Genomic DNA, 27,001 nt, shown 5'->3' with positions numbered 1-27,001 from the left:
ACAGTAACACAGCCAGGGTCTAGGACAGACATGTCTTTCAACTTCTCTTCCATAAAGCAGGGATCAGCAAACTTCTCTGTAAAGGGCCAGATAGTAAATATTTTAGGCTTTGCAGACCATTCAATCTCAATTCTGCCTCCACTATCAAGCCATAAATGAATGGGCGAGGCTGTGTTCCAAGAAAACTTTATTTGGAGGACTTGGCCCAGTGGTTAGGGCGTCCGTCTACCACATGGGAGGTCCGCGGTTCAAACCCCGGGCCTCCTTGACCCGTGTGGAGCTGGCCATGCGCAGTGCTGATGCGCGCAAGGAGTACCCTGCCACGCAGGGGTGTCCCCCCGCGTAGGGAAGCCCCATGCGCAAGGAGTGCGCCCCTTAACGTAAGGAGAGCCGCCCAGAGCGAAAGAATGTGCAGTCTGCCCAGGAATGGCACAGCCCACACGGAGAGCTCACGCAGCAGGATGACGCAACAAAAAGAAACACAGATTCCAGTGCCACTGACAACAGAAGCGGACAAAAGAACACGCAGCAAATAGACACAGAGAACAGACAACTGTGGGGGGGAGAAATAAAATAAATAAATCTTAAAAAAAAAAAAGAAAACTTTATTTACAAACACAGGTGGGGAGCTGCATTTGGCCCAGAGTCCATAGTTTGCCGACTGGAGTAAGTGTATACATGAAGGGGTGTCCCTGCCCATGAGCAACAACTAAACCTTAAGCAGAGGCCACCAGCCACGTGGGGAAGTGAGGGTGCATGCACTCACACACACATCTGCACACACAGGCCAGGTGAGCCAATTAGCCGTGCTGGCCCAATGCTTGGTACAAAGTTCACACTTGGTTCAGTTATGTAATTGTTTATTTATCTGATGGATAGCAACATGGATAGGGGAGCATGCATGTACCCCTGCAGGGGAGTAGGGTTATGGTTATTACAAATGCAAGATCACTGAAAAAATTGTTACCAATGACTTTGGGACATGGTTCTACACTTGTATTTGAATAGCAATAGAGCTAATGTTCGGGGGACAGTAAATTCACGCCCAGAAGGATGAGGTCATTCCGGCGGAGCTGATCCTGGCAGCGCTGGCGACGGGACCAGCTCCTCCCACCAGCTCTGGGAGCAGATGGCATCACACCCACACACCCCAAACCACCCGGGCAGGTGAGATATTAAGCACATTAGGAATAAAGTCCACAGCATCTTACATCAAAGGAAGTGCCTTGTTCTAAAAAGTATTTTCCTGGCCTTCGTTTACTTTTTCTCCCAAGTAATGTGAAATCAAAGAAAATAACGTTGTAACAGGTAAAGTAGAGCTTTATCATTCATGCTGTTTAACAAAGTCAGTAAAAACTTTAAAGCAAGGTCGTTTTCTGTTCGGGGAGTCGCTCGGGGCCAGCGAGGGTTGGATGCATCCCTCTCCCCTTTCCCAAGGAGGAAGATTTTCTCCTTGAGGAGAAACTCAATGCTTGTCCGGGCCACCTTAGGAAAGGGCCAGGGCAGGCGGCTGGCAGAGCGCTGTGCTCCCGAGCAGAGCCCCGAGGCAGGGGTCCCCAAGGCCCCGCTGGAGAGCTCCCTGCGTGGGACCCCTCACTTCTCCCCGACAGCAGTGGGCTCCTTGAAGACCTCAGCATCCTCCGGCTTCAGGGACCCAGGAGAGGACCTCAGATGAACTTCCTCGGGCTGGGCAGGGTGCCTTTCTCGAGCACTTGCATCTCTTAAAAGGGGAACCAGGGCAAAGTTCTTCCAGTTTCTCCCTGAAACTGAAGCATAGAATGCCGTGACCTTTTGGGTTAGTTAAGCCGGCGCGTGTTTGCTGGCCTCGCACATCTGGCGGTAAAAGGAGGCCGCGGCGGGCGGGGAGCTCCCTGGGGCTCGAGGCCCGGCACCCTCTCCTCTTCTCCTGCTGCTCCGGGGGCCTCACGTGCTCGGGCAGGGCCTTAGACTCCCCTCCTCCGCCCCACCCCATCTCGCTCCTGGCCTCACGAGGACCCATCACTTGCCTCTCGTGGCTTCCCTCTCCCCCTGCCCAGGACCAAGGGAGAGAAGGTCCCACAGAGGCGCCCGAGGGCCTGTCCTGGGAGCGGTTCAACACTGGGAGGCTCCTGAGTGACGACTGCCAGCCAGAGAGCGAGGACTGGAGGCCGAGGCCCCAACGAGGCCAGCAGATTGGGAGCGTGCCACAGGGAACCACGGTGGCACGGCCTTGATGGGGCCTCGGATGACACCCATGATCCCAGGCAGCTCCTGAGGAAGACCCAGCCATTGCCCCCGCCGCCGTCTCCAGCCCCTTGGCCTTCTCAGAGAAATGAGGGCCCGAGGAGAACTGCGCGTGCTCCCCTCCCATCTGCCGGCGTCCGGGCGGCCAAGCCCCCTGATTGACACCTCTGGAAAACCAGCCTAAAGTTGCACTCCCCAGTTTCAAGCCTCAGTCCAGACCCATGTGCTCGTGTCAAACTCCGGCCACATCCCAAAGGTGTCAGGAATGCCAGAGGCCGGTCCCATGATGACCACTCCAGCCAAATTCTCCAGGTCCTGCTGTTTCCCCCAGGCCCACAGCCTGGCACTGGCCTGTCCCCCCAACCCCAGTCTGGCGGTAACAGTTTTCAGGCCTAGGACAACAGATGGGGAAAACTGCAATCCCTGAGACAAGTGAAATGAGCAAGGTGAATCCCACAATTATCCGACTCTCTGCTTAGGGACCATTTCCTGGACTGTGGTGCAGAAGCTATAGTCTAAAAAGAGCACGGCAGTCCCGAGGAGCTAAGGAGGAAGAGAGAAGACTTTTGGGCAGCTGAAGCAGCTGGAATCCGTATGGCAGGGCACAGGAGAAGAGGAAAAAGGGACTATGGGAGTGGAGGTAAGGAAGTCTTCTGGGGGGATCCCCACAAGTCCTTGGTTGAGAAATGAACTGTACTTGCGCAAAAAATAAAAGAAAAATGAATAAAGCCTCAGGGACCTGTGGGACCATATCAAATAGTCTAACATACATTTAATTGAGTCCCAAAATGAAAGAGAGGGAAAATGAAGTACTTTTATATATATGTGTGTATATGTATATATGTACGTGCACATGTATGTATTGAAGAAATATGTCTGAAGGTTTCTCAAATTTGATGAAAAATATTGACATACAGATTCAAGAATCTCAGCAAACCCCAAGCAGGACAAATACAAAGAAAGCCATACCTAAGCATTTCTTAATCAAATTGCTGAAACCCAAAGATAGAGCAGCCAGAGAAAAAAATACTCATAACAGGAGAACAACAATACAAACAACTGATGGCTTCTCATCACAAACAATGGAGTCCAGAAGACAATGGAGAGACAGAGTTAAAGTACTGAAATGAAAAAAACAAAAACAAACCGTTAACCCAGAATTCTATATCCAGTGAAATTATCCTTTGAAATGAGGATGAAATTAAGATATTTTCAGGTAAATAAAACCTGGGGAAAAATTAATCTATATTGATAAAAATCAGATTAATAGTTACTTGAGATGGGGAGGGTGGAGTTGACTACAAAGGGTTGTATATCTTGATCGGGATGAGGGCTGCCTGAGCGTATACCTTTATCAAAACTCATCAGACTGCACACTTACAATGTGAGCATGTTACTGTATGCAAGTTATACCTCCATAAAGTTTTTTTCAGAATGTATAAAAGTTTAAAATGAAATTCTCTATGAAGCAATATCAAATGTGAAAGATTCAGTATCATGCAACCAGGTCAAGTTTGCCTGAAAAATTAGACTCCTACTACCCCCTCCTGTAAAAAAGACAACTATTAACATTTGATTCATCCTTTCTTCATTTTAAGAATTAGTGTACAGATAGCATTATAACTCAAAATTTGTTGAAAGTATACCGATGTTGCTTTATTATTAAATGCGCCCTCAATTAGACCTTTAATCCACTGTTCACTCTTCAGTGTTTACCATCTTACTATTAAATGATGTTTTCTCGTGGTTTTCTGTTCAGAGTGCAGCCTCCCCTCCCCTCGTTCTTCCCTCCTCTCGTTCTTCCCTCCTCTCTCGTGTCCCTGGATGTGTCCACGTTCGTGTTCACTTGTACCTGCTCGTGTCTGTTCAGCCTCCCAGAGCCGAGTGCAGACACAAGGGGCTGGCGGGGGCTCGCCTGCTTCCCTGGGGCAGAGAGGGCAGGGCCTGCGCCAGGGGTGCTGGGCAGAGCTGGCTCGCACGTGCCCGTGGCATGGCCGGCCGTGCAGCTGTGTATGAGCGCACCTAAGACCTGAGAGTGTGCACGGGGCTGGTATCTGGGGTCGTCACAGCACCCAGGGAAGCCCACGAGGAGTGGGCCCTCCCAAGTTTTACCTGCCCGGCATCAGCGCACCAGCCAAGTGGGCCCGTCCACGCCACCAGGCCCCTCCGGCCACCCCTCACCTCTGCCTGACCGCAGGGAGAAGCTCAGGTTTCGCTTGATGCCCTCGCAGTCGCCCGGGTCTTCGTTGATAATGCCCACGTTGGTGTTCCAGGTGGTCCAGTTGACCTCGTCCACCCTGCGGGGCGAGGGGTCAGGGGGCGTGGAGAGCCGGCAGCGGAGGGGCATGCCCAGCTTCCCAGGCCAAGCCCAGGAAGCCCATAGATCTGGATGGAGGCAGAGCCGGGGGCAGAGCTGAGAGGGCCCTGCCTTTCGGACATGACCCTGGAGACAGTTGCCCGGCCACGCTGTGGAGCCCTGGGACTTTAAATCAGGACTCCCAGTTCTGACCTAATCACTGGGTGGCCTTTGCAGACACCTCAAATTTTCCAGTGTCTGTGTCCTACCACCTAAGATCTAGGGTGGTTCCTTACACCCAGAGCTGAGCCCTGGGGAGGCCCCTGTGCTCAGGGCTGACCCCAGGAAGCCTTGGAGCAGGTCTCTGCCCCCAAAGCTGGCTCTGGCTGGGACCCAATGCCCACAGCTAAACCCTGGAAAGGCCCCTGTGACCACAGCTGGCTCTGGTGCATCCCCACGACCGCGGCTGAGCCCCCAAGCTCCTGCTCGGGCATTACCTGAAGCACCACCTGTTGTCGTCCTTGCCATCAGGGGTGTACCCCACCTGCAGCAGCTTGCCTGAGCGGAAGGCCTTCCGCATACATTTAAGGAAGCTCTTCTCCGTGTCCAGGATGGTGATGGCTCTCTGAGGGGAAGGCACAGACAGAACAAGGGCAGAAGGCCAGAGGGTACAGCCAGGGCCTGGTGCTGGACTGGCAAGGGCCGCCTCTCGGGGGTCTCCTCCAGCCCCGGATACCTCCAAGCAGACCGCCACGGTCCTCTACACCAGGCCTGGTTCCGCAGCCACGGGACGAGCCCAGCTGGTTCAGCCCCAGAGCCCCCGGGCACCCGCTGGTGCCTCCTGGGTGGGCAGGGCAGCCCCACGGAGTGAGTACCAGCCCCAAGCCCTTCCCTGAGGAGCTCATGAAGGGGCCGCACAGGGTGAGAGCAGGGCCCCAGGAGTGAGGCCGCCTGGTATGAATCCTGGCTCTGCCCCTTACTAGCCGTGTGGCCCTGGACAGGTACCTAATTTCTCTGTGCCTCGGTACCGTCATCCAAAAATAGGGATAGCGTTAGTGCCTACCTCGAAGGATTGTCGAGAGGATTAGATGAGATCATGTAAGCAGGAGACTTAGAAGAGGGCCTGGCACAGAGTAAGTGCTTCTCCTAAGAATGACACTGATTCCTTGGGGAGGAGATGTGGACCCCGCGGCTCAGGAAGGTACTGTCAGAGGCCCCGCCCCGTATGAGCTCACCTCCGGAATCTGGTCCGTGGGGTCTGCCCTCAACTGAGTCCCTCTGAGGTGGCACCCCACAGGGCTGGGCGCCCCCTCTCTCTCCCTCCCTCCAGCCCACACCCACATCCAGAGTCTGCAAACACGGGGTGAGCTCATCTGACAGTGAGGCCCAGCACAGAAAACCCTCGGCAGGGAACCCCATGAGAGGGGGCAGAAGGCTTGATACCGCAGGCCCCGCCGGGCCTTCTGCCCCCTCCTCCGATTCGTCAGGGGCCCGGGTGCCCAGCTGTGTGCAGCAATGGGCGCGTGGCCCCCCGCCTCCTGGCGGCACACGCCCCGCCCCCCGGCCCACCTGCAGCTTCCAGATGTTCTTGCTCTCCTGCGCGATCTTGTTGACAGTCTCGCCCATGAGGGCGATGAGCATGTTGAGCAGCAGGATGTAGGTGAGAATCACGTAGGCCAGCAACAGGATGATGAAGACAGCCTTGAAGTCGTAGTTCTCGGTGAACTCCAGGTCGCCCATCCCGATGGTGAACTTGAACAGCTCCAGGCACGTGGAGTACAGGCTGTTGTAGGAGCTGTCAGACAGCCGGCAGCAAGGTCCCCCCCGCAGCTTGTGCGGTGTGAGCTCAGCCGTCATGGAGTTATTCTTCCCATCCTCAATCAGCGTCACCACCGCTATAGGGCATGGGGAGGGGGAAGTGCAGCTGGCTGAAAGCCAAGACCCAGCTCCCATGACATACACACCACCTACCCCAGGATAGATCTGCAGCAGGAAGGCTTCTCAGCCATGAGGCATCTTTGCACAAATTAGGAAAAAAGCACCCCTTCTTCAAGTTTATCAGAAAACTGTCCTAATATACTGTTTTGTTACAAAAACTTTATTGTCATCTGTTAGAAAAATGTTAAAATGAATACACATGTACAATATGAAAAGAGCTAGCTTTGTGCAGTGCACAACCTGCTTAACCTTACATGTCAGTCCTGGCTCCACATCCACTTTCTTAGTCAAACCCTGCCTGCTCATTTTCCCTAAAGGGTGGCCAGGAGCCAGCCCATTCCAGAGCTGTGGGGCTGAGCAGATCAGGGAAGAATGGCCTCTTCCCGCATTATGCACTCTTCTTTGGGAAATGTGTCTGCAGCCCGGGAGCTTCTGAAGCAGTTGTGCATCATGGTTACTAAAAATCCAGGGTTCACTAATTCCCTTGGCCTAACCCCTTCCTGTGGCCACTGATATTCAGGGCCCACACTGACCCCTATTGGGTCCCTCCTAGTGGAAGCTGTCCACCCTTCGATAGCTCTAAAGCTGGCTGCAGGGCGGGGACAGGGAAGAGTGCACCATATAACCTGAGAACTCCAGGACCAGGGCGAGGATCAAAGCAGAGCACATCAAAACATGATGCGAACAGAGGCCAACTTGAACAGACCCCCACAGACCAAATCTCAGGCACAGTGAGGATCAAAATAAATGATTATAGCAAAGAATGTATCCCATGTAACAAAGTGAGAATCCATGGGGGATGGGAGGCATCCATGAGGACACACTAATATAAATAAATAAATGGAGGGGGATGGGAAGCTTTTCCTTACAGTAGAAAACCAACTACTAAATGTAGAAGTGATGACATAGTTAGAAAATCATCATTTGACAACCATTATAGAATTAAGTGATTCAGGTAAGAATCATCAATAAATGCTAAAACTACTCAATGAAATTTGATAAGAAACAGCATATTCACACAGTCTCAAAGTATCTCCTTACAAGTTACTTACCAATTACAAAGAAAAAAAAAAATAGTAACTTTACAGTGGAAAAACCTGGCACACCCACCTGAACCAAACTTATCAAATTTATTATCAAATTTAACAAAGTCGCCAGCAATAATGGAACAAACAAACAACAGGAGACCTCCTGAAACAAGGCACTGAGGAGGACAGCACGAGTACCTTGACATGCTGGCTGGAAAAAAATGCATATCTGAATCTACCCATGTCCAAATGAGGGTCCTTACTCATTAAAAATGTTAATGGGAGAGCAGTTGTGCCTCAAGCAGTTGAGCACCTGCCTCCCACATGGGAAGTTCTGGGTTCAGTTGAGAGTGCATCCTGAAAAAAACAAAACAACAAGCAAAACAAATGAAAAAACAACTCAGGGAAGCTGATGCGGCTCAGTGTTTGTGCACCAGCTTCCAGATTCAATCCCCGGCCCCCAGCACCTCAAAAGAAAAAAAAAAAGCTACAAAAGACAAGGAAAGATTGAGAAAAAGCTCCAGATTAAAGGAGACTAAAGAGACATGACAGCGAATAGCATGCATGATCCAGGATTTCCACTTTCTGTAAAAGACACCAGTAGGAAAACTGGTAAAATTTGAAAAAGGTCTATAGGTTAGTTAATGGTATTAATGGTATCGTATTGGTGTTAATTTCCAGATTTTGATCATGGTGCTGTGTTTATGTAAGACAATGTCCTTGTTTTTAGGAAATACACACTGAAGTCATTGGGGGTAAAGGACCAGTCATGTCTGCAACCTACTCTCAGTTTGCACGTGTGCACGTGCAAAGAGCGTGGCAGGGAGAGAGAAACGACAATGTGGTACATTTGGGGAAATCTGCCTAGAGAAGTTATTTGTACTATTCTTGCAACTTTTCTGTAAGTCTGAAATAATGTCAAAAATTAAACGTTTAAAAGGAAAACCTGAACCAAAAGGTTGGTTCCAAATTACTTTAAATATTTTGGGAGCAGCAGTTCCACGTTCTCCTGTCGTTCCAGTTCGTTCTTTGTTCCTCCACTGCCCCTGCAGCTACTCCCCACCCACAGCCCACAAGCACCTGTCCACCCCACTCGTCTCCCCTCGCCCAGCCCCTGGCGAGTCCTCAGGAAGCTGAGGTGAGAAGCTCTGCCCCTCCCACCGGCCCTGACCCAGCCCATTACCTGTGGAAAACCCGAACAAAAAAACAAGGTAGACAAACATGAAGCGGCACAGGTCCCTCAGGATCATCTGCGGGAGAGACAGCCTTGTCAGAGCCCACCCAGGCGCCCGAGGAGCCGAGGGACGTGCCGGCGACGGCGGCCTGGACGTGAACCTTGAGCCGAGTAGAACCAGGCCACATGCAGGAGCGTTTGGTTTGGGGCTTTTATGCTCAGGTGTCATGAGGGAGTCATCCCCCCCAACCCCCACCACCGTGATCTTCCTTCTGGGGAGGAGAAAGGGGTCTGGCATGCAGAGCGGTGAGTTTCAGGAGAGCCCCCCAATCTACGCCAAGGCCAGACTGCCTGCTTGGGAAGCGGTGGGGACTGTGGACCCCGAGCTGAGCCAGCACCACCCGCGCACCACACGAAGGAGGGACGGAGCTCTGGGGCCGGGTCTCACCCGCCCACGGCGTCCACGGGTTCCGGAGGGCCCCCGGGGCAGGCACCCACCTTCTCGATCATGACGGCGTAGATGCCCATCTGCTGGAAGCCCCGCGTGTAGTAGAGCATGTTGGTCCAGCCCATGGCCAGGGAGAACACCATGGAGGCCACGTACTCCTTGCGGTGGCTGAAGTACAGCACCACCGTCCCCAGCATGAACAAGGACTGCACGAAGCTGCAGGACAGGAAGCACCGTCCAAGGGCACCCAGGAGCCAGGGTCCCCGACAAGCCATCCCAGGAGCAAGGGCCGGGTTGGGCTGCCCCCTCCCTGAGCCCATTCCCAGTGGGGGCACTGTCACCCCCAGGGGGCAAAGCTGGTTCTGGGGCGGGTACAAAAATGCTACTCTCTTTAAGTACAAAGCACAGGTATGAAACAGTACACAGACAGATGAATGGTGTATTTGTGACCTAGAAAGTTCATGAGCGGGGAGCAGTTAGGAAAAAAAGTGTCTAAAGACTCCTTCAGACCACAATTAGGAAGAAACAGGCTGAGAAATGCTGCTTTAGCCCAATAACCTCCCTGGACAGATTCCAGAAACAACAGCCTCACTGGGCAACACCACCCCAAAATCCTCAAGATTGAGGAATGCCCAAACATAAGGCGGGAATGAAACCATGCACTGACGGAGACTTTTTATCACTGTAGTGAAGGAAGCATTTGTGACATTAATACAAAGGCAGCGGTTACCACAGGTTCTAAGGGAAGGGGGAGGGAAGAACAGGCGAAACACAGGGCATTTTTAGGGCATTGGAATTGTTCTGCATAATTTTGCAAAACCTATAAAATTACATGGTGCAAAGTGTAAACCATAATGTAAACTATTGACCGTGGTTAGTAGTAATGCTTCAATATTTGTTCATCAAGTGTAACAAATGTAATATACTTATGTGTATGATGTTATTAAGAGAGGGAAATGTGAGATGGGGAGAAGGAGGAGTATGTAGGATTTACCAATATTTTCTGTGTAACTTTTATGTAATCTAAACATCTTTAAATATCAAGTTAAATAAATAATATAAAAAGACTCATCACTGTTAAGTTTCAGAACACTGGCACAGAAAGATACTTTAGATTTCCAAAGAAGAAAATCAACACAGGTCTTAAAACCTTGAATAAAAGGGGAAATGGTAAAGACAAATGAGTTTATATGGCTAAGAGACTTAAAAATGAATCAGGAGGTCATCAGAGGGGTGCTGCTTATGCCCGTCTCAGCAGGATCTCATAGACAGCCAAAGTAGATGCAACCCCAGGTACTGGTCCTCCTGAGGGCTATGGAGATACCCAGGTCCTACGGTCACAGCAGATGGCTCTGGAGTTCAGTGCCTTGCCAGTGGACCCTACTTTGGAATTTGTGCTCCTGAATGTGACAGAGTTGGACTCAGATATGACTTTTCTACACATGCCTTTTCTGTCCCTTTTATTGAACCTGTGGTGGGCGCTGGGTTTGGTGTATACTCAGGAGACTTGAATCTCTGGGCTGTCCATGTGCCAGCTGGGCCCTGAGCCTCAGTGGAGTTGTAACACCTACTCTCCAGTTCGTTGGACTTACCCAGGTCAGCTGACAGGGAGCTGAGAATGGACAACCACCACACCAAAGAAAAGAGAGGGTCTATAACTGTAAGCAAGAGAGTCGTCCATGAGCCACATGGAATTGAAGCTCCCTCTCAGGTGAGAGGCGGAGTGGACATCACTATCCCAGGGTTCTCAAGATAGAGGAATAAAATATGGACTAGAGTGGACTTACTGGCATTCTACTATAGAATTTTTATGACTCTAGCAATGGAAGAGGTTATATCATTGATGTGGAGACAGTGGCCACGGGAGTTGCTGAAGGCAGGGAGAGGGAAAAGGAGGTGTATATGCAGGCATTTTCGGGACTTGGAACTATCCTGAATGATATTGCAGGGAAAGATGCAGGACATTATATATCCTGCCATAAACCACCAAATGGACTGGGAGAGAGTGTAACCTACAATGTAAACTATAATCCATGTGGTGTAGCAGTGCTCCAAAATGTATTCATCAAATGCAATGAATGTACCATACTAATGAAAGAAGTTGTTGATGTGGGAAAAGTGGGAAGTGTGGGGAGTGGGGCATAGGGAAACCACCTGTATTTTTTAAAGTAACATTTTGTGTGATCTATGTATCTTTTAAAAATAAATTAAAAATATATTTTAAAAAAACAAGATCCACTATCAGAATAGCTTTGGGCTTGTCTGTAATACTGGAAGCACGGAAACGATGGAGAAATATCTTCAACATTTTTAAAGGATTTTATACCTAAACAAATTATCAATCAAACATGAAGGTATAATAGAGGTATTTTTAAACATGCAAGATTTAAAATAAATTTTTCTCCCCTCTTTCCCACCATGTACCTTCTCTCTTTGATTGAGGATGCCCTTCCCAAAACAAGGGCATAAACAAAGAAAGAGGAAGGCATATGTCTCAAAAAAAAAAAAAAGAGACACACCTCAGGAGAGAAGCCAAGAACTACAAGGTGACAATAAAGAGAGGGCACCTGTGTACATGGAGCACTGTGACTTAGGGTTCACTCGCCAGGAATGAAGAGGGAGGCCCCAGGAATGCCGGAGGGGAAGAAGGGGCAGTGAACCGAGATCCCAGGATGGGGGCCTGAAAGCCGCCTTAGTATGCTGGGCCTTGGAGGTTCCAGGATGATTTTATGGAGGAAGAAGTTTCCCTGTGACAATCACATTGTTTCGTAACTGTGTTTTTGCTTATCCATCTCCCTGGAAAGCAGGGTTCTCAACCAGGGGCGTGGGGGAATTTGGCAATATCTGGATACATTTTTTATCCTCTTGACTTGAGGTCAGGGGGAGCGCTACTGGCATCACCAGGGGTGCTGTTAACATCCTTCAATGCACAGAGCAACTCCCCCCAAAAAAACAAGAATTATCCAGTCCAAATGCCAATAGTGTCAAGGTTGAGAGACCCTGACCTGAAGACTAGAGATTCTTTGAAGGCAGGGACTATATCTATTTCATCTCTATACTCCAGAGCCAACTCAGTGAATGCCAGATGTATGCACAAATGGATGGGGAAAAATGAACGAGGGTACATCTACCTCAGACTGTAAGCCATGTGAGCCCAGAGAACAAGGCTGTGATGTCTGCCAGTCCCCAGCACCCATCAAATAGTTGGCACAAAGCGGACACTCGGTATTCACTCATCCAAACAAATGTTTACTGTATACCTTCCATCATGCCTTCACCATGTTTTCTGAGGTTCTACTATGTGTTGGGCTCAGTGTAAGTGGGGAAACGGGTGAGAGCCAGATTTGTGTGACCTCAGGACTTGCACAAAAGATGCTGTCTGCTGCAGATGCAAAGTCCAAGTGCCACTTACAAAAGCATCTCACTGTAGCTGTCCACAAACAAAGTTTTCAGGGATGGCCGCCTCTGCAGGAAATATTGAATCTGCGGATAAACAAACAGAGTAAGATCCCAGGAAATGTTAGATGTGCTAAATGGTAAGCCCCCAGCATGCTTCTATATGGCACCATGATGGGACAATGGGCAGCGATTCTGAAGAGAGTGGAGCAGCACGGGGTGACTCAGTTAAGAGAGATTAAAAAACCAAGAGGGGAGCAGATGTAGCTCAGTGATTGAGTGCCTGCTTCCCATGTACGAGGTCCTGGATTGAATTCCCAATACCTCCTTAAAAAAAATAAAGGGAGGGAAGAGGATTTGGCTCAACTGATAGAGCGTCTGCCTACCACATAGGAGGTCCAGAGTTCAAACCCAACACCTACTGACCCGTGTGGTGAACTGGCCCATGCACAGTGCTGATGCATGCAAGGAGTGCTGTGTCACACAGGGGTGTCCCCCATGTAGGGGAGTCTCACACACAAGGAGTGTGCCCCTCAAGGAGAGCCACCCCATATGAGAAAAGCGTAGCCTGCCCAAGAGTGGCACCACACACACGGAGAGCTGATGCAGATGATGCAACAAAAAGAGACACAGATTCCTGGTGCTGCTGACAAGAATGCAAGGAAAGAAGAACACACAGCGAATGGACACAGACAGCAGACAACGGCAGGGGTGGAGAGAAATAAATTTTTAAAAAATAAATCTTAAAAAAAAAAAAAACAAAGGGAGAGAGAGTGTGGTATTACAACTATACTTAGAAATAAATGACAGAAAGGAAAATCATCAAAATGTTACTAATTGCTATACTGGAATGATGGAATTGGGTGGTTTTTTTTTTCTTCTTTCTGATTTGTGTTTTTCCTCTAATTTTTAAAGAAGCACTCATTATAGTAAAACAATCTTTTAAACAGCCTTCACTAAACTAACTCACCATTTTCTTTTCTTTTTTTTTTTTAGGTGGTACTGGGGATTGAACCCAGGACCTCACACGGGAAGCAGGTGCTCAACCACTGAACTATATCCGCTTCCCAAATTTTTGAAAGAAATATACATGACAGTAGAACAATCTTTTAACCAGCCTGTGCTAAACTCACTCACAAGATTAGCCAATGCTCTCCACTCCCTGGAAACATTCTAGACCAACACCTCCAGCCTGCTAAGTGCTGGTGGCAAGGAAGGGCTTCTGAGGCCACCTGCAGCCTCTGCTCCCTCCCACTGGCTAATCCTGTGTTTGCCAAGAGTGTTTTATGACAGGTGCACTTTCTACTATGACTTTGCAATTTATTATAATGTAAACTATGAGTGTGAAAAGAAAGACAGTTGCTTTTATGAAGGCAAAGTTCAATGATTCAGAAAGACTTGATAAGAGTGAGTGACTCAAAATCAAACAATGGAGTGTAATTTAGACCAACAAGACTGTGGGGGATGGATCACAAAACGCAAAATCTGCATTTAGATCTCTGTACATGTCTTAAGTCCTCATTCCCCTTTAGAGAGGCTGAAACTAGAAATCACAAACGATGCATTTTAGGTATGGATTTTGTAAAAAGAGATTGTGTAAACCTTCAAACAGAGGTCCCACATTCAAAGGAAAGACTGGTCCTACATGAAAAAAAAAAACTATCAAGGAATGTGCATGTCTGAGTTTTCAGTTGAAATGAGATGGTTCCAGTACACATGTAGGTTTCCTTCATCCCTCTGAGCTTTAATGAACTGCTTTGATTAGTCACTTAGACTTCTACTTTACTTGAGCCAATGTAATTAAGTGTTTCCCTCAGTAATATTACCTTTAGTGCGGAGAGCCCTGGCTCCCTATCTCCGGGGGCGACCGCCCTGGGTAAGTGGGGACCCTCTGGGCAGGACCCCTCCCAGCTGTGAATGCCTGAGGGCCGCTCACAGTCTTCATCGTGTCCTTCTCCACTCCTCAAGCAGGGCCCAGCACAGGCCAAGCATCACTGTGTGTCTCGTGTAAAGAGGTGTGCTGGCAGTGAGTGAGTGATTCTCTTGGCTCTTGGCTTTCTTTTCTGGTGACAATGGAAACGCATAGGCTGGGAATGAATGCTTACCCCTCGGAAAAAAAAGTAGATGCCCCCTGATACGGAGAGTATCTCTCCAGTGACTCGGAAATAGTCTCCAACAGTATTCGTCAGCCTATAGGGAGGCTGCAAGAAGCAGAGAAGTTGGTGATTCCATTCTCTCATTCTTTCATTCAACAAACATTTTTCAGGTGCCACGCCCAGAGACGAAGACCCAGCCCCACCCTGCGCTCAGCCTCCATCATCAGAGAGAGACGTGCACAAATACAACGTATTGTGTCATAGGATGCCTGCCTAGAGGCCCCAGGGACCTGATTCCCCAGCCTGGCAGCCTCCAGGCACCAAGACGAGTGGCCTTACAAGCTGCGCTGTCTCCTGTGGCCGGGAGAGGACAATGGGAGACGCGGGCGTGTTCCCACAGATCCAGCGCCCTGGGAATCCCGCCGTCGACAGCCCTACAGCCCACGGTTAGACCTGGTCTCCAGGAATGTCCATTTTCCCTCAGATGTGGAGGGCGAGCCCATCCCCCACACACCTGTGTGTGTCAACCCTGTGACTGTAGCCACTGTTTTCTGGAGCAGGTGTCCTTTCAGCTAACCGTCACTGTTTCATAAGTGCTACTTCCCTGGCCATCTTATTGGCACGTTTCTCTATTTTCTCAAAATGAAATCATTAAATGGCCTTAACAAATGTATAGAAATCAGCTTTCACTAAGTATGAAGTTGAGTTTTGGAACCAAATTTACAAGTAAGGCACCCTGGAAATGAAGGCAGCAAATGAAGTCCCCTGGGTGCTGAATGGAAAGGACTCAATTCAGAAACCCGATGTAGTCCCAGGCTCCCGGCTGAGGACAAGTCTGGTCCCAAACTGATTTGAAGGATGGCCCAGGGCCTGGCACAGAAGAGCTCTAAAACACCGGCCCAGGAAATGACTGAGTGAGCAAAAGAGGAAGTGAATAAATGAGGGTGGGTGAGCAGCAATAGGTTTGGGGCTCCTACTCTCCCAAGACCCTGGGGACACCTAGACCAGGAAGACTTGCTCCCTGTGCAGCCGGGGACCTCCAGACCACCACTCAGCCCGGAAGAACCACAGGGCTGAAGGACAAGGGCTGAGAAAGGAACGGCTGAGAGTGGAAAGACCCTGCATGCTCTAGGGGCTCCTTGCACCTCTCCAGTGAGACTGGAGGGAGTCCAAGGTAGGATCTGGCTCTGTGGGTCTCCCCCCTTCTAAGGCCGGAGCCTCGGGCCATACCAGGCCATCTACAGGCCTGTAGTAGGCGGCGGTGGTGAAGATGAGCATATACAGGCAATAGACGAAGAAGTTGAAGTAGAAGATACGCTTGACGAATCTGTCCCACTTGTCCTGCAGGAGTCGGTTCAGCGGTTCCACCAGGAGCATGTCATGGCGATTCTGAGGGGAGCAAAGAGCACGGGTCACTCCCCTCACCAGCAACCACCTCCCACTGCTGGCATCAGCCAGCAGCCCGTGGAGCTCCTCAAGCCCACACCCCCAAGCAGAGCCAGGTGCTGGCCCTGGCACAGAGCGGGTCACGGGAAATACGAACCAACAGGCAGCCAGAGTTTAGGGGCTGGTCCCAGCTCTGCCGTGCCTCTCTGTGTGACTCCTCCTCTCAGACCTCAGCTCCCCATGTGTAAAGTGAAGGAGGGGTTAAATTGGACAAGTTCTACGCGCCTTGACATTTAAGAGGTCCCAAATGTTACCTGACATTCTATGCCCTTCTCTCTAATAACACACTCCCCAGATCCCCCTTCCTTATTTTTCCCACAATAATGGGAAGAGGCTGGTGCAGGCAGAGCTTGCATGAGGGCAGGCAGGAAGTGCCTCTGGATTCCTTCTTTCTCACATTCCCAGACCAGGGTCAGGCCAGCTCTCCAGGCAGGGTAGCAATTCCCATACATGGGACATGAAGGGAACCAGGAAGTCTTTCCTGAGTTGGTGGGCACAGAGCCTGGGAGGCCACCGTTACAAGCATGCTTTGGGGCAAAAGTCTCATATCCCAGAGATCCTTCTTAAAGTTCAACTATTCCTAGGATGGATGAGCTGAAATCAGATAAGCCCAGCCTCTCTCAAACCATTACGTACAACTGCCATCCCAAGCTTGAGCTCCTCCAACTATTAATAGGTCCCTGCTCAGTATCTTCTTGAATATCTTTGGGGATGGGAAGCCCCTACTACCTCAGGAGCCTGTGGAGAAACGCTAACTGTGGGGAGTAGTAGCTATTCTCTGGAGTAACGTTGGTCTTCTCTACTTCTGCTCCAGAACAAGTCTGCACTCCTGGCCCTTAAGAGCCCTCAGAGGCCTGAAGATGCCAGCAAAGACACCAAGTCAAACACCTTGGTCCTTTTTGATGTCAGTTCCTATCAGGCCACGCTTCCAGGAGGTCTGAGTCAGAGGCCAACTCAGTGTGGTAACCCAGGAGGGAGTGGACAGGGCAGAGCCAAGCAGTCCAAGCCTCTGTCATGTTCTAGACTGCCTGTCCCATAAATGCAGCCTCTGAACCTGAGAGATATCATGGCTCCCCTCACTGCCAACAGCATAGACTTGCCCCCAAGCCTGCCTCAGAGGCTTAGAGAGTCGCCTTGGAGAGAGGGGACAAGGAAGTGGTCTTTCAAAGCAGTGGTGGCAAGATGGGCTACTGGGGCATTCATTGGGAGATGGAAGAATTTAGTTAGATGTTACATCACACACAAAAATCAATTCTAGATAAATTAAAGAGCTAATCATAAAATAGCTATGGAGGAATTAAAAGAAAATATTGAAGGTTATGTGTGTAAACCTGAAGTGGAAAAGGGTTTCCTAAGTAAGACACAAGTCTTAGAAACCGTATAAGAAAATAATTAACCAATTTGACTCTATCAAAGTAAAAACTTTTATAAATACATGATGCCAATATAGATAAATTAAAGAGTTAATCATAAAATAAGAAGAAACAGAGAGGAGAGGTTGTAGCTCAGTTATTTGAACACTTGCTTCTCATGTATGAGGTCCCAGGTTCAATCTTAAGAAAGAAAGAAAAGAAGAAAGAAAAGAAAGAAAAGAAAGAAAAGAAAGAAAAGAAAGAAAGAAAGAAAGAAAGAAAGAAAGAAAGAAAGAAAGAAAGAAAGAAAGAAAGAAAGAAAGAAAGAAAGAAAGAAAGAAAGAAAGAAAGAAAGATTACTTCTAAAAAAGAGAGAGAAAGACTGGGAGAAAAAAATATTTGCAATATTTGCAATAGATTAAAAAAATTCATTATTTAAAAAGAGAATTTACAAATCAAGAAGGATGGGTCAAATAGTTCACTGTAAGAGTGGGAAATGGACAACAGAAAGGAAATCCATAGAAGAAGCATAAATGGTCAATAAATAAATGGAAAAATGTTCAACCTCATAGTAACCAGGCAAATGAGAAATAAGACATCAGTGAAATACCATTTTTGGCTCCATGAACTTAACACAGTTAAGTTTTGGGGATGAACAACTCCCATCCCAAAAAAACAAAGAGTTATCTGCAACTGCAATCAAAACAGTTCCTTCCATCTGCCCCATTAAATCTAAACCCTCTCCCAACCTGATGCAGAGTGAGCACATCATCCCAACAGCCTCAAAACTGAGGAATGAACAAACATAAGGGGGGAATGCAACCAAGGACCAAGGTAGACTTATTATTACTGTAGTTACAGAAGAACTTTCAACATGGATGTAAAGAGAGTGGTTACCATAGGTTCTGAGGGGAGAGGGAAGGAAGAGTAGGTGGAGCATAGGGCATTTTTAGGGCATGGGAATTGTTCTACATGATACTGCAATGGCAGATATAGGCCTTTATACATTTTGTCAAAACCTATAGAACTGTACAGGTCAAAGTATAAAACATAATGTATAGATCTTGGCTAGTAGCAATGCTTCAATATTGGTTCATTAGTTGTAACAAATGTACCATATGAATGTGAGATGTTATTAGTAGAGGGAAATGTGGGAAGGGGAGGGAGTAGGTTATATGGGAATTCCCTATACTTTCAATGTAACTTTTTGATCATCTAAAACTTCTCTGAAAATAAAGTTTATTATATATACACACACACACATATGACTGATATATGCAGGTCAGTAAAGGACATGGGTAGGTGTGTTCCAGTAAAAAACTGGAAATAAGTCAAATGTCCTCCAATGGACATTTTACTCCCTACCCAACTATGGCATGCTATGCCATGTTTTAGTTTTAAAATAAAGTAGACCCATATGTACTGATATAAAACTATCTATAAGATATGCTATTAAGTGAAAAAAACTGGCTGTTCTACATTCTGTAGAATATGATCCCATTTATGTAACCTAATGAAACTATGCATTTTATATGGTAAAAAAGAGACACTTTTCTCTAGGTACTTCTGAGATATTTACAGTGTTACAGGAATATCATCACTTACAGTTTGTATAATTAAGGAACGCATCCAATGGGGTCGAACGGGGAGATTCGGGGAGATGTGGCGCCAGGGTACAGCCAGTTTTGATGGATAAAATGGCAGGCGTAGCTGGCCCAGGGGCTGGGGAAGGGGAGTGAGGTGCAGTGAGACGCGAAGCCCTCCACGGCCCACTCACGGGGGTATCACTGCTGCTGTAAGCGATCACCTCCAGCACTGAATTCTTCTCACAAGTGTCGATGCAGGACAGGTCGTAGAGAGAGGAGTGGACGGGCCCATAGGCCCACTCAGTGAACTTCCTCGACAGGTGCCGGCACTCGGGCTCCTGGATTTCCCTCTGAAGAATATAGGCCAAGACCTGCCCCAGGAACAAGAGCCTGTTAGAGGCCAGCCCCAGGCCCAGTCGCCGGCTGAGAAGCCCCGGGACCACCAGCTCTGCTTCACATCCTGTTAGAGCCCCTGCTCGAGCCCCAGGAGAGGCCCGACTTCTACCCGGCTGCCTCCTGACCACCGTCACAATTAGCCTGTCCACTCTCCAACCCCCAAATGCAGCCCCATCAGACCAATTCCTGATCTCATTCGGCCCCCTAGCTCTCCCCTCTCGCAGTGAGGACTGCCAGTGGCTCCATTCTAGAAAATTTCAAAGAAAGCCAGAAGTGAAATAGAGAAAATATAAGAAATGAAATCAAGATCAAGCCAGGCACCTCACCTAAGCAGCTCAGTATGAGCAGAGGTGAGTTTCTAGAATCCCCTGGTACTGAGAAGCCCCCTCCCCTTCCAATTCCCAATAGCCCCAACCCACCATCGGCCTCATGGCCTAACAATATCCACAGGCTCCTGTTTGGGCTTGGGCCTGCCCTACCCCAAACTGTCCTCTTAGGGCCCTCCTGATCATCTACAACTCCTGCCTACCACAAAAAAAAAAACACCAAGAGCTCCCTTTTCTATTTCACACTTGTTTCGAGCTGTCCCGTCCCCAGGTCCCAGCACCCCTACACCCCATCCCATGTCTTACTGGTGATGTTCAGATTTGGAAGTCAGAAATGGCCATATCTGCCCTGCTGAGTTCCACCAGCTCCTCCCAATTTCTGGCTTATCCTAACAGCCACTGCCTTTGCCCTACAAGCTGGTGTTACGGAATTGGAGCCCCCCTGGCCTACTGGCTGGTGTTACAGAATGAGAGCCCCCCCTCCCCTACAGGCTGGTGAATCAGAGCTCTACACAGCGATGATGCCAGGCACATGCAGAGAGCAGGCAGCCCCCGGCTCAGGGCCAGAAGCCCCCTCCCCTACCCCAATCTTCCCGCTCCTGGCAGCCAGAGCCAGCGGCGTCAGCCCCTTCTTGTTGGTGAGCTCCTCCAGCTTCAGTGTAGGGTGGAGTTTGGCCCCCAGGATCAGAATCTCGTTGTACATGCTGGTCACAAACTTGGTGTTATCAGCCGTATTGTCAGCCACCTCCACCAGGGCATGCAGCACCGTGTTGCCCACCGAGTCCCTGGCGCTGATGTCTGCCGGCTGCCAGGAGTTCTGCAGCAGGAACTTCACGATGCCCAGCTGGTTGGTGCACGCGGCCAGGGAGAGGGGCAGCTCACCTGCAGCCAACACAGGGCACGGAGCTGGGCCCACGGCACACGCCCGGCCTCGCCAATGACACACGGGGGGCCTCTAACTCCCTCCGTATCTGCTCCAAACCTCCCCTTCACAATCGCTTAAAAGCTACAGTCTCCCTACCAAAGTAGAAGCCAGGCCGCCCTTTGTTTTTCTTAAAGAAGTCCCCATTGGCCGCAGCCTGGACATCTGCTCCATTCTCCACCAGGAGGGTCACCAGGGCCATGTTGCGCCTCTCGATGGCAATGTGCAGCGCTGTCTGGCCTGCGGAGGATGCCCGCTGTTGGCTTTGTGCTCCTAGTCCTGTGGGGGAGCCCAGATCCCAGAAGGCCCCAGGCCCGCGGGAGTCACCGCAGTGGGGACTGGACGGAAAGTGCCAGGACAATGCCCCACGGAGGAGGCCAGGCCAGGATCCCAAAGGAGGCCCCCTGGGAACAGGGATACCAGATCGGGAGCTGGAGGAGGCGAAAGGGCCCAGGAGCAAAGAACAGTATTAGAGGGCCGGTGACTCCCTGGGGCAGGGAGCACTAAGTCAGCGGAGGGGGCAGGGACCCCCAGGCCCAGGAGACCCCAGCTCAGCGGCTGGGACAGGGAGGAAGTCCAGAGGCTCGGTTCCAGGGGCTGGCGAGCGGAGCCGACGGCACCCTGCCCACCTCCTCACCCTTGTAGTAGCTGTCCGTGTAGCTGGCATTGACGAACTCCTTGAGGCTGTCGGTCTGCCGGGCAATCCCCAGGAGCAGGGGGATGGTGTCGTTCTGCCCGCTGTGCAGGTTGAGCATGGCTTTCAGCAGGCAGGTCTTCCCTGTCTCCGGGTCTGCAAGACAAAGCGAGGGTCAGCCCAAGGTGCGGCGGCCAGGGGCCCTCCCGGGAGCCAGGCGCTCTTGCCGGCCACCTTTGAACTCGCTGTCCATGAGGTGCTTCTTGCTCCTCTGCAGGAAGAACAGAAGGCTCTCCAGCTCCTCGCAGTTATTCTGAGCAACGGCTTCAAAGATCTTCCTACGATCGTAGAGCCTGAGGGGCTTCTCGGCCACAGAGGAGACAGAGTCCCGGGACAGCTGCCTGGGGGGCCGGAAGATAGCCTTGTCTTGTGCCTGTCTTGCCTCAGCCCAGAGCCTGTGAAGGTTATCAAGGAAACCCAACCAAAGCCCAAGGCAAGCCAAAAAGGGAAAATGCGTGGCTGTCGAAGGAATCGAGGTCGGCCTGAACAGGGGGGTGCACGTGCCCCCATCCCATCCCCACCTGTCTGTAGGCACCACTTGGAAAGGCTACACCACCACCACCCCACACCCAGGCCTCTCCATTCTCTGCCTGCTGGGAACTGGGACTCTGGAGGCAGCAGTAGCCTGGAGGGAGCTGAAAGCAGGAGCTCAACCCCTGCTAAGTGAAAAAGCAGTCCTCACACCTCCCCAGAGCTCAGCAGCCTGGGAGCCCTCCCCGCCCTGCCTTGGGGAGGGCTGTTTGGTACTTCCTGCTTAAAATCACCCTGGCCTTGAGCTTTTAGACTTCAAGTCCAAGTGTTGGAGCTGATGGGCATTCTAGGCCTGGAGACCTCGTGATAAGCTGGCAGCCAGGAGCAGCCGGTCCATTTGTCTCATAAGGTGTTCTGCGTGCAGACCTGGACCAGGGGACGTCTGAAGGCTCCCCAGACTTTACCTGGCACAGGTGGGGCCATCCCCAGACTTCTGGACGCTGACTGCAGGGCTGACGGTGATGGCTGGGCAGGAGGCAGGCTTGCCCTCCTCGTGAGCGCAATCCATAGGGGTGGCCTCCTCCGAGTCACCCCTCCCGAAGAGCCGGGTGCGGCTCTTGGCTGTGGAGAAGATGTGGGGCTTGGCTGGAGGTGGCTTGGAGCTCGGGTCGCCATCTGGGGAGTCCTCTTGGGGCATGTCCTCAGGCTCCCCAGAGTCTGAGCTTCCCCATTTCTTCATCCTTGCCAGTTCCTCTGTGGCCCAAAAGGCAGCCTGCGGGGAGCCACCGAGATCAGCTGGAGGTGGCAGGACCCAAACCATCTCCTACCCTCCTAGCCAAGGCCCCTGTGAGGCAGGGCACCCCAAAAGTCCAACAGGCCTCTGCCCCAGCCTCCCAGGGCTGAAGCTTTCAGGGGTGGTGAATGAACCATACTGTACCTCCCACCCCAGAGGCCCCAGGCATGAGCAGATACTCCAGTACCCACTGACAATCAACATGCGGGAGCAGACAGGCCCCCAACCTCGGAGCCAGCAGACTCTGAGGGAGGGACACGGATGGATCCCTCCTCTTCTCTGGGCCTCAGTTGCCTCATCTGCAGAATGGGCATAAAAACGAGTGCTCTGCTCTGCCTCCCTCCCACGGTCAGCATCAAGGGAAATCGCGGGAGTGGCCATCCTTGGCTGTGCGTTCAGGAAGTAACTAGGAAATGAGGATGGCTCAACCCCAAAGAGCCAGAACAGTCTGTGTCCCCAGGAACAGGATAGGCGGGGTCCTGAGTGACAGCAGAGCCCTGTGCTGCTGGGTCCTCGTGGCCCCTGCGGTCCCGTGTCATCAGCCACATTTGCTGCCAACTTTGCTCTGCAACCTGGCTGCTGCAACCGCAGAGTCCATAGGAGAATTTTTTTTACTTTTTGCCATTTTTGTGGAAGTAATACATTTCATCATGCACCCTGGCCCTGAACTTTTCAACTTGCAGCAGTTTGGGGCTGGTGGGCCTTCTAGGCCTGAGGCCCTGAGACAGGCTGGCAGCGAGGGTCAGCACGCAGAGCTGTAAGCGTGGGTGGGTGCAGTTTCCCACCTCCACTCCTACCCCCACCTCTGCTCTTCCCCTCCATCCATCTGGCATCCCCCCCAAACCAAACCACTCCCCAGAGCCCAGAGCTGTCCACACGTGCTATCGTTCATCACAAAGGCCTTTGCTTCTTCCCCGCCCAAATCCTACCACCTCTCAAATGCCACCTTCCCTTGGGGCCAGCATTGGTGCCTCCTCCATGAAGCCCCCCAGTCTCTGCACTGGCCATGTCCTTCTCCCTCCAGGGTGCCCCAGTTCACTGTCCATCCATCCCTCGTCACCCTCTGAGTCTAGACCTTGTGGTCCAGCAGCTTCTGTCTGTCACCGACTTATCTTCCCCCTCCCCCATGCCATGTGACCTCCTCTTGGGCAAGGCCCTGGCCTGACCCGTTACTTTATGGGGAAAAAAGCTGTGCCTGTCCCATGGGGGAAATGGGAGCGATTAGAAACTGATTCTTCTAATTCCCATTTCCCCGGGAAGTTAGGGAGATGACTATTCCAGCAATGTCTGGATTTTGGAAAAGAGCCATTTCAGGAGTGGGAAGCATCTCAAGCCATGAGTTTCCAAGTGAAAGTTCAGGCAGTAAAAACCCATGGCCATGGCAATAAAACAGCACAACATGATGCCCAGATCTGTGGGAGAAAAAACAAGGCCTCCCCGCTGGGCCTCCTGGGGACACGACACGTGACCGCCAACCCATTTCCCCTCCTGCCGTTCTGCTTTCAGGAGGCCTGGTCTTTCTCTGATCTACCCATCAGGCTGAAACACTATAGCACTTGGCCACAGGAAGCCACTTCCCAATCATTCCCCCATCCATTCATCCAATTGCCTGACTGAGTCCTGCTCTCACTGCCAAGCCTGGGGTGTGCCCAGCACGGGAGCCCCATAGAACTGGGCTGAGGGCACAGAGATGAGTCAGACAGAAACAAGGTGCTGGCCAGGGTGGGGGGACCAGAGGGAGGGTGCGGGTACTGATGAAGGCTTCTTGGAGGAGGTGTCAGATGGGCTGGACCTTGAAGAGGCAGCAGGGCTGGGCAGGGGACGGGGGAGAGGATGGAGCAGCTGATGAAGAAGAAACCAGTGGGGTTAGAAGCAGGTGGCTGCCAAGTCCAGGAAAAGAATGTGGACATGATTGCCGCCATGGGAGGAGGCCGTGGGGAGCTTCAGAAGCATGGAGACTGGGTGCTATTCTGTGCTTTCAGAAGACAATCTCTTGTCAAGGACCACTCATTTAGGAGATGGGGTTCTGGTTTACACAAGATTCACAAACTCATCAATCTGGACTAAAGGAAGGTCCTGGAAAAACATGACCCTGCCCAGTGAAGGCCTGATTTGATCTGAGTCTTGGTCAACTCTAGAACAGGACAGGCACGGCCTGCCACCTGGGAGAAGCCTCCCTTCTTGCCCCAGTCCAGGCGAGACGTCCTGTGGCATGGCTCTCCTGCTCTCCTTTCTGCCCCAAGCACCCATTCCCTTCCAGCTCCGTGCAGCCTCCCAGAGGGCCCTCCCTCTCACTGCCTGTGAGTTCCTGAAATGCTGGGAGAACGCCTGTCCAGGACCCAGCCCATCCCCTCGTTCCCTCTAACCATCTCCTAAAGAGGGGTGGAGAGCCATGGGCTTCCCAACCCAGAGAGGAAGACCCAGAGGGACTCTGCCAAGAACAAAGAGAGAACGATGCCTGGACAAGGCCTGCCTCCCAGCCCAGCTCTCCATCACTCCACAGAGAGGGCAATGCACAAATACGTCCAGCCACAAGCCACCAGCACCAGCAGCTACTGCACCCCCTTCACCCCATCCCCACTGGTGCGGGAGCAAATAACGAAGAGTGATACTAGCAACCAGCACTACCACTTACCAAGTGCTTACGACTAGCCAGGCTCCGTGCACTGCAACTACAACTTCATTGAAGCCCCTGAAACACGGAGACTTTGGGGGGCCTCTCTTCTTATTCCCAGCTTCCAGATGGGGTACCTGAGGCTCCCCGAGGGGAGTTGAACAGCTCGTAATCACACAGCTAGAGCCCAGGCAGCCTCGCCGGGAGGCCCACCTGTGACCACTCATTAAGCCATCCTGAAAACTCACATCTGTGCAGGCCATCAAACAACAAAAGGGACTCACCAGCTGGATGCAGGCACACCCCACACCAAGCAGGCACCGTTGAGGTTGACGGTGGTGGCAACGTGTGGGGAGTCAGGCCAGTTTGCAGAAAGGAGTTGCCCCCTCTGCCTGTGAGAGTCCTCGGCCCCTCCCCAGCCCGGGCTGCTCTGCTCCGAAGGGATGGGCTGTGGGCACAGTCTGGCACACAAGGAAAACGTTTCCAGCAATGGCAGCAGCTGCTGTTGCTGCGCCTCTGATTCCCAAAGGATCCCAAAGCTTTTCCCATCATTTTTGCCCTTTTTCAGAAACCACTTAGCCACTGCCCCTCCTCCAACCATGCCAGGGCCACGGTGCACTTATCCAGAGCAGACAGCCCAGAACCAGCCAGACCTCATCTCTCAGGGAGGGAGAGCGCCACTGGAGCCTCCCAAGCCCACTGCTCCTGCAAATGGGGGTCTGCAAACAGCTCGACAGAGTCACTTTCAAAACTGGAGCTGTGCCTGTGACTGCTCCTTTTTTTATTCTTTTTAGTAGGTACTGGGGATTGAACCCAGGACCTCATACATGGGAAGCAGGCACTCAACCACTGAGCAACATCTGCTCCCCAATGAGAGTTGGGTTTTTCTTTGTTTGGTCGGTTAGGCTTTTTGTTTGTTTGTTTTTAGGAAGCACTGGGAATTAAACCTATGGGAAACCAGGAGCTGAACCACTTGAGCTACATCCACTCCCCTGACTGCTCCATTTTAAAATGCAGAAGGAACAGGAACAGCCATGTCACCCATCACGAGGTCCTGGCCTAGCACTGAGGGACCTGGTTTTGAGTGCTGGCTTTGCCGTCCACTCTGTGTGACCTTGAACCACCTCCTGCCTCTCCTGGGCCCCTGGTTCCCTATGTGCCCCAACCTGGGGGGTGGGGGCTAAGGAGAGTTTCTGGATCTCCCAGGACACCCTGTGTCTCAACTAGAGCTCCTCATCTGAACCACAGAACACAGAAAATTATCTGTCTTCTCAGTTCTTCTAGTACCATCCTGAATGAACAGGGGAGAAGGGAATTCATCGCGTACAGTGGATGAATAGGGCCAGAAGGCTTACGTGTCTCCTTTTATTTTTTAACTTTTTTTTAAAGATTCATAGATCACACAAAATGTTACATCAAAAAATATAAGAGGTTCCCATATACCCCACACCCCACCCCACCCCACTCCTCCCACATCAACAACCTCTTTCATGAGTGTGGTACATTCATTGCATTTGATGAATACGTTTTGGAGCACTGCTACACAGCATGGATTATAGTTTATGTTGTAGTTTACACTCTCCCCTAGTCCATTCAGTGGGTTATGGCAGGACATATAATGTCCTGCGTCTGTCCCTGCAGTATCATTCAGGACAACTCCAAGTCCCGAAAATGCCCCCACATCACACCTCTTCTTCCCTATCCCTGCCCTCAGTAACTTCCATGGCCAGTATCCACATCAACAACAGTTTCTTCCATTGCTAGAGTCACAATAATTCTATAATAGAATACCAGTAAGTCCA

At 51.0% G+C, this 27,001-nt stretch overlaps 1 protein-coding gene across 1 annotated transcript; it reads right to left on the bottom strand.

The window, feature by feature from the left end:
- Positions 1-843: 843 nt before the first annotated feature.
- TRPV1 (transient receptor potential cation channel subfamily V member 1) lies at positions 844-22,558 on the bottom strand. The gene is made up of 15 exons (XM_058283759.1): positions 22,257-22,558; positions 21,496-21,662; positions 21,265-21,417; positions 20,727-20,867; positions 20,289-20,587; positions 19,175-19,354; positions 15,830-15,988; positions 14,609-14,704; positions 12,520-12,590; positions 9,158-9,323; positions 8,669-8,735; positions 6,089-6,414; positions 5,017-5,144; positions 4,405-4,520; positions 844-1,766 (listed from the first exon to the last, which is right to left on the bottom strand). The coding sequence occupies exons 1-15, from the start codon at positions 22,529-22,531 to the stop codon at positions 1,594-1,596; spliced, it is 2,517 nt and encodes an 838-aa protein (XP_058139742.1). The 5' UTR covers positions 22,532-22,558; the 3' UTR covers positions 844-1,593.
- Positions 22,559-27,001: the final 4,443 nt, after the last annotated feature.

The sequence above is a fragment of the Dasypus novemcinctus genome, chromosome 21 (genome assembly GCF_030445035.2).
Source record: "Dasypus novemcinctus isolate mDasNov1 chromosome 21, mDasNov1.1.hap2, whole genome shotgun sequence".
In the NCBI taxonomy this organism is placed as follows: domain Eukaryota; kingdom Metazoa; phylum Chordata; class Mammalia; order Cingulata; family Dasypodidae; genus Dasypus; species Dasypus novemcinctus.
Note: the sequence above shows the minus strand (reverse complement) of the source record. Positions and strands in the feature narration are given on the sequence as shown.